This window comes from Aplidium turbinatum, chromosome 1 (assembly GCF_918807975.1).
Source record: "Aplidium turbinatum chromosome 1, kaAplTurb1.1, whole genome shotgun sequence".
Lineage (NCBI taxonomy): Eukaryota > Metazoa > Chordata > Ascidiacea > Aplousobranchia > Polyclinidae > Aplidium > Aplidium turbinatum.
The window spans coordinates 42084652-42092892 of NC_137472.1; the positions used below are offsets into that span (position 1 = coordinate 42084652).

Below are 8241 nucleotides of genomic sequence, written 5' to 3' on the forward strand. Positions count from 1 at the left end.
TTCTAGCCACAAATTTATTCGACCGCCGCTTTACCAGTCAGTTTAACTCTTATCTTTGTTGAAAAAGAGCCAACAAAACCAGCAGGCGCCAGGGCAGAGGACATTGTGAAGAAAGGGGCGTTCTTCCCGGCTATCAGCTTGTTTTCACGTCACGCTTTATTGCACAGAGCTATCGAAAAGGCCTCTTTGGTAAGAGGGTTTTGTAATAACTTTTCATTCTGTCACATAAATCGTATGTAGCCAACTAGCCTTGTGCCTGAGTCGTTTCACAAGATCCTTTGAATAAAATTTTTTAGATCACAGGTGCCTAACCTGGAGTATGCGGACACGTTTGGGTCCGCAGGCATGAAAAATATAAAAATAGGTCCATGACACGTTTTATTATGTTAATTTTTATTTTCGCTGAGGACTATTGAAAATGTCGGGTGACTTGATGACCCATTATGGTCTTTTCGCTGTCTCCTTTTTATTCTGTAGGAATTGGTTGTGATTAATTTTGTCATGGTTGATGTTTTTTCTGTGCTTGTTGAATGGAAAATAAACATGATTTGACTTGAATGAATGTTAAGTAGGCAATTGGAATGGAACACTGTGCTAAATTATGGCAAAGATTGGATATGAGTTGTTGAAAAGGCTGAAAATTAAAAAAATTGTTTGGTGAACAATAACAATTATGCGTAACCACGTCTTTAAACTCCTCATCTAAAAAGTATAAAAATTCTAAAATAATTATATGTCGTTGTTTAAATTATACATCGTTGTTTACCCTAACAAAAATTATAAAGCTTTTACAATTTTCCGTGCTAGGGAAAACCCCTGTATAAACGTGCACCAAAAAAGCAATCAGCACTCAGCAGTCAGCACTCAGCACAGGAAATGTGCTTAAAAACCTGGGTTTTTAAACCCAGATCTGGGTTTTTTGCTACCCGTCTGGGTTTTTAAGTTTTTTTTATATAAAACGTTGATATCTGGGTTTTTTTCTGCATTTTTAACTTTTCTTAAATATCTACCGGTATTGATTTTGCATAAAATTATAGGAATCGCGAGCTGAATTAACCATTCTAAGTAATTATTTCGCTACAAAATATAGCCTATCTAAAATAAATTCTGTCTGATTTGAAAGCTATAAGCTAGTTCCCCCTCTTGATCACAAATAATGCATTCAGTTTCCAGTTTGAGTACCGGTAATGACTTTCAGTCAAGTTCAATTGCAGTTTTACCAGGCTGCTCTGCTGAGTGAGTATCACTAGTTTTGGTTAAATTGCTAGTTTTGTGAAAGATTTGTTGATAGCAAAACAGGCCATAAAAAGAGCGGGGCAAAATTGTCATACCTGGGAACCTAAAAGAAAATTGGTGAGCGAAGTAATGGAGGGTGTTTGCCATCAACGTTATGAAAAACGACTCCAAGGACAAAAAGACTTGCAGAAAATAACTCTTGTAGAATGAAATGTATTTGAATAGTCGATGGATGGTACAAAATTTAAAGATAGCAGAAAGTGTAGTAGACATCTCAAAGCTTTTCTATTACCTATTATGAACATCTGGGTTTTTTTTAGGCAATCTGTTTTTTTTTAAGATAAAATCTAGGTTTTTTTTAAATTTGTGGATGGGACCACTGATTGAGAGTTTGGTTTTGCTTGCAACCACCACTCCACCAGGTCAGTAGTTAATCAACCTCTTTTGACCCAGGTTCTACTTTTGCTTTCCAAATTAACTCAAGTCCCATTAGAACCATTTGACCTACCAGCATGTTTTAAATAAGACATGCAACACAATTATGTTCTACCAAAAATGCACGAAGTTGAGTTTCTGGCTCAAAAGTCTGCCTTTTTACAAAGTGGCTATTTTTACACACTTGCTGCCATGGTTACAATCAGGTGTTGCCAGAGTTAGGATTAAAGTTAGGAATAAGGTTAGGGTTTTGATCTCTGCCTTTACCTTCGTCCCCTGTTTTCGGGGGACAACATGTTCAGGGGACGAAATAAGTTGCATCCTTTTGAAACAGCATGCCCCCTTGCAATAACAGTAACTTTTGGACTGGTACAACGGAGTGACAGTCCAAAAATTTTGGAACTAAGTTAAATTTACCGTACTTGTTTTTAAACTATCGTAATGCATAATTTTTTAGTTAAAATTACTCAATGCTTAAACTTGTCCCTGACTTTTTGAGGGGTTAGAAATTTCATTATTTTTCAAAAAAGTAAAATTATGAAATACAGTAGAATTCGCCTATAACGGCACCTCTTGGGGATTGCAAAAACTGACGTTATAGCCGAATTGACGTTATAGACGAACTACCGCAAACTATTCCAAAACTGTCTTTTGATTAAAGAAAAAGGTGTATGATCCAGTCAGGTTTACTGTGTACCACCAAACTGACAAAAGTCACGCAGAAAATACAGTAAACAGAGAAATTGTTTAAAAAAAATAACCTACAGCGAAAGGTAGGCTAGAGGAAATTTGCGCAATACAGCTCGTTACATACAGTAGTAGAGAAGTTCATTGTTTATTAGCAAAAAAGGCATTGATCTTCAGCTGTTTCGGTTTTGGCACGGATTTCTCTACCATATAGCGTTCAGCTTTTGCTAAATAATTTAGGATTTGCTAGCTATCGTCGTGACTTCGGAAGTATCGGTCTAGTTGTCTGATTGACTTCAGGGCTTCTACTGGGGTTGAAACGGCTTCTATAGGATCGTCGCCATCACCATCATCATCGGCCTCCTCTTGTACGACATCTTCTGCGGCAGTTTGTACATGTAGGCTATGTCATGCAAAAAGGAATAAAGGGAAGACATTTTGCAAGCAGCAGCGCTAACTGGATTAAAAGACTGACCGTTCGTGGTGAAGGTGATGGCTTAAAGTGACGTTATAAACGAACAAAAGACGTCTGGGGACCACTAAAGGGTGCTGTTACATGCGAATTGACGTTATAGGCGATGCTGTTGTAGCCGAACTACAATGTACGTAAAAGATAGGAATTCTGCCGGGACCGAGCGAAGTGTGACGTAATAGGCGAATTGACGTTATAAACGAAGCCGTTATAGGCGAATTCTACTGTATTTGGCAATCCTGGTCACTTCTGGACCGCTGCATCAGTATGGCGGGAAGACATTTTCCCAGTGCCATACCGTACTCATAACAGTAGGAGTAAGGACTTGTCATTTATCAATTAGATAAAAAAGGTAACACCTGTTCAGGAGTGGTTGATCCCACAACTGTCTTGGCAAAGACTGTGCTCAGCTTTAATGTGCTCAGAATTGACGATATTATTAAATTAGAGACTGCAAAATTTATGTACAAATATGTGCACAAAATGCTGCCCCGGGCCTTTGCTGGCTGCTTTATTTTTGTAAACGAAATTCACCATCATAAAACCCGTCAGAACCAAAAGAATGATTTATATTTGCCTTCTACAACGTCAAACTCTGGTAAGAAGATGCTATGTTTTAATGGAGTGAAACTATGGAATCAAGTACCAAAAGAAATAAAAGAAAAGTCTTATAATGTTTTTAAATTTAAATATAAATGTTTATTAAAGAATTTGTACAATGATCACTCCTGAAACGTATCATCCACTTATTTCTTTACACAGTTTTTTTTTATGTTGCCCTGTGTTATTCCATTGTTATTGTATTATGTAAAGTGCTGGTATTGTGCTATATATTATATATGTGTTAATGTTCTTAGATTTGGGTCTTTTGTTTAAATGTTTGGGTGGCAGCTGACTTTGGTGACCTTTTGATCTTTCGCTGCCATCCTTGTTGTGCGAATTATTTGTGTTTATTGTGTTTTTGCTTTTTGTGTCTTTCTTTTTCGCCAACAAAAAATAAACTGAACTGAACTGAAATTTCAGAAAAAAAAAGCTTGTTGGTGGAGACTGGAGATGGTATTATCATCAAGGATAAAGGAATCTAGTTGGGCAACACTAAAAGGCGGAATTGCAGAAGGCGGAAATAAGCCGGGCGTGAAATGGCGTATTGTCCGCAGAAGTAGCGATTTAATGCCGATGTAGCAAACGCGGAAATAAAGAGGATGTAAAGGAGGGTGTAAAGATGGTTCGGGCTTCATCTTTGCACTCCCAAAACTTCAATAATTTCACATTTGTTTGGTGTCAGTCTCATGGGGGTTAATTATCAACTAGTATAGATTAATGATATGCAAAATGGTAGTTCTGTGACTATTGGTTTGGGAGATAGCAGACATCAAAAAGTGATAAAAAATTTTCAAATGTAAAAAATTTCAATTTTTGAAAGGTTCTATATCTAAAACTAATTTGAAATTAGCAATTTGGTGGTAGATATGAAAACTAGGGCTGCTTCTTAATCAGAATACTAAATTTCAGCTTTGTAAATGCTTTAGATTAAAAGTTAGGAAGACCCAAACATGGAAGAAAATTTACGTGCGAACGCATTTTGAGGGACCTTGGTGACTTTGAAGGGCTATAATTTCTAAACGTCTTGAGATAATGAGCTGAAATATTTTTTGTGTTCAATATACATCAATATGAAACTTTAGTGTAAATTTCAAGAAAATCTAAGAGGGTTGAGCTTGCACACCCTGTTGAGTTGACATGGAATGACCCATTTGTGTATTATGTGCAGCTTTTAAAGTCGGTAGCAACCTTAAAAATGCTTTCGATTGCCCTAAAAATTTGACAGGATTATTTTTTCAGGTATTGACACGATACAAGAGGGTGCCTCATTGAATTAAAAAAAAATCAATTTATGAATCACCCTACTATATATCTACAATTCAATTTTGAATAATTATTATATAATTATGTTAATTACCCCAAACAATTCTATGATTGAGCACAGTGTACCAGTTAGTGGTGCAGTAACATATCAGCTACACTGGATCAGTTTAACCTCTTAACGTAATTTTGTTTCAGGTTATAGGATTGGGTTGACCTACTGACTAGCATACATTATATTTGATTGTGGTATGTAATAGGCTACTGCTTCGCTATGACATCATTAGCACAGCAGCTTCAGCGCTTGGCTCTACCTCAAAGCGGTTTTGGGAATTTTGCTGATAAAAGTCGCCCATCTTTATTGTTTGACTCAAAACAAGCGGCAACATTTGACAAAGAATTTTTTTATGCAATTGGTATGTACATAAAATGTTTCACAAAACTGATAAATGGTTTTATATACGTGATTGACTGATTGTTTTTGACATTAGTACCTTTTCACAACTTAATAATTTTATTTTGGGGTCTTGTAGGTTTTAATTCTTCTACCACTTCACAGTATAAAAAAGAACTGCATCTCAGATTACAGAAGCATAAAACATATGAAACCCATATTTTGTGATAAGTATTTAGCCTATAGGCTATGTATATATGTCGTTTGTGTGCATGTGTGTTAAACTGTACACATCTTTGGCTTCCTTCTTATGGAATTACTAATTTTGTTATACAGTATTATATACAGGCCTCGAAATTTGTACTTTTTTCCGGCGGTCAAGCATGTCCTACCGGACTGGCCCTTTCAGCGGACATTTAATATCTCAACCGGACATATTTTTTGCATACGTAGATTTTGCACAAAATTACACTACAGTAGTACAGTATTGTGTAGTCGTGTTTGTAGAAAATTTTCTACAACAGAATAACTCTGCAATGGTTGATGGCTTAATTAACCGACCCTGAAGTAGGCTATACTGGAACAGATTGCTTGCAAATAAATCAGTGCGTTAATGACAGTCGTGTAATGACGCAATAAACACAATTGAAAACAACAATCCAAATTTCCTCATTACAAAAGCAACTACGATCACTTATTCCGTGGTTTTTGCGTTATAGAATCGTTGTGCCAAGCGATTACTGCCGCGCGGGGTCGTAAATCTCCAGCTCAGGACCGTCCAGACAAATGCGCATTAGTGACTCAATAGTGTTAGCCCTCAATAGTGTTAGTGTTAACTAATTAACACAATAGTGTTAGTCTAACACCCTCCCTTCTGTGCAGAAATTCTATTTATATCAGTATCAGCGTGAATAAGGTCGCCACATTCGCCTGAGCACGTGCGGAACCCAGCTGAGACTTGCTTCTCTGTGACGTTTCTTTTTAACAAACGATCAATGTAACGCAATAATCCTCATTGTTAAAATTAGAATACATATCCTGCCGAAAAGTTCAGACAACTTTATTTCAAGGCAACATTGCAAGGCGTTGAAATGATGTAAAAATGGCTACTTTTGCCATTAGCTCGTTAACCACGCCACTCTAATGTGATCTTTAAAGCAATTGCCTGTACTATTAATTGTTTCAGCTCCGTATTTGTTCGCGTTAAACAAACAATTGTAACAATTCAAATTTAAAATATATTTTTGCTGCATTAGCTCTATTTTTGTCAAGAATTTTGTGGCGGTCAGTTATGACCGACCAATGAGTCGGCTTCGGCAGACATTCGAGGTCATTCCGGAGGTCATGTCCGCCATGACCGCTGGAATTTCGAGGCCTGATATATATTAAATTATTTGTTATATTGCTATTTATTTATTATTATATTATATTGATTATTAAATTATTTATTATATTGTTAATTTTGTTATATTGTCGGCTGCGTGGCCGAGTGGTGAGAACGTCTGCGCGACGTTCGAAAGGACGTGGTTTGGCATCGCTGCAGAGCACGTGGCTGTGTCTCGGCAAAGACACTTAATGGCTAGCCAAAATAAGGGGAGCAGCTGACTCGAAGATTATATGTCCCTTCGCTGCTTCCTGTCGTCTGTTGTATCGCATCTGTGATCGCAGTGTACTGTATGTTATTGCAATGGGCACAAATAAAAACACGATTATTATTATAAAACAATAACGATGTTGTTCTGCATATGGAAATTGCTGCAAAGCTTCTTGCAACTTCACATCAAAATGTGAATCATTTTAAATTTTTTCCAGGGTTGAATGGTTTTCAGGAGTTATGTGGGTTTGAACCAACCTTTCATGCTCTCTACTTTGACTCTCTCTTCAGTGAGGCTGCTGCTGATACAGAGCGAACTGTTAAGTCAAAACAGTTCAATAAGGAACTAGATGCAACAATGCAGTCTTTTCTCCTTCAATTGTCTCCATACTTTTTGTTAAAACCAGCCCAGAAATGCATTGAATGGCTGGTATACAGGTTTGTGTGGAATGATGTAGGAATTATGATTTTAAGTTTAATTTTTAAAATAATATTTAGCTGAAACTTCAAAGTAGGTTAGTGGAAGCACAAACGGTAGTTACTGATATGGTGAATTTTAACTCATACAATGCTGAACATGATATCTTGTGTTTGATAGCCTATCTAATGCTTTTGTCAGTATGTATTTAAAGCTACTTGAATAACCTTGTACAACTCAAGTAAAAATTATACAGTAGTACAATACAAGACATGTATCATTGTATCTGAGATTCTTAATATCTTGTTTCTCTGTTTGTTGGATTCAAATTAGTGCTAAATGTAGCAGTGAAAACATTTCTTTTGTTATAATAATAAAAACTTTGATGTATTTCATTGCTTTTTTTTTTAATTTTTATTACTAAATGAATTGTTATTTCGCATTAATATTTGTAATCTTTTATCTTATCAGTGCCATTGATTTCATATTTTTCAATGAAGTTGAGCACTTTTATTATGCTTGACAAAATGGTAACAGTGTTGCATCATAAATCTGTTTTTAAATTGATTGTTCAATTGGCAACACAATACAGTTAGTTTTAGTTTTTAGTTAGTCCATTTTGGATTCCATCCATGGATATATAGCAGGGAAACAGCATTTGTGTGTAGATAATGGCCTAGTTTGATGTTTTTCTCTTAAGTATCTTACTCACATGTTAATCAAAGTGTGTTTTATTGCTTCCAATTCATGCCTATTTGATAGACAACTACATAATGACAATGTTTGTAATATTAGGTTTCGGATTCACACTTTCAACATTGATTCATTAATGAAATGCATATTTCCTTATTATGGAACGAACTTGTTTGTGCGTGCAGTGCAATTGACCGATAAAAAGAACCCCAACTGGGCGTGGGTGTCGGAAGCACAGGTAAACAGAATTTACTGTTCGAAAATGAGATTTTTATAAAAAAAAAACAAGGAAAGTAAAGCTTTGCTTGAATTTTAAATTTGATACTTTCTAAGGTGTTATCTTCTTTTTTGTATTGTTGTTAAATATTAAGGAACCTGTTGGTTAGTCACTGCCTGGTGTCATGAGACAAAATTTAAATTGGGTCTATACAATTCCTGTGGGCAATGAC

The 8241-nt window shown here is 36.0% G+C and overlaps 1 protein-coding gene across 1 annotated transcript; it reads left to right on the forward strand.

Annotated features, from left to right (window-relative positions):
- Nucleotides 1–4901: 4901 nt before the first annotated feature.
- On the forward strand, nt 4902–8178 carry LOC145765927 (HEAT repeat-containing protein 1-like). Its single transcript, XM_082577592.1, has 4 exons — nt 4902–5109; nt 6900–7119; nt 7895–8030; nt 8164–8178. Exons 1-4 carry the CDS (start codon nt 4968–4970, stop codon nt 8176–8178), a joined length of 513 nt encoding a protein of 170 aa, XP_082433718.1. The 5' UTR covers nt 4902–4967.
- Nucleotides 8179–8241: the final 63 nt, after the last annotated feature.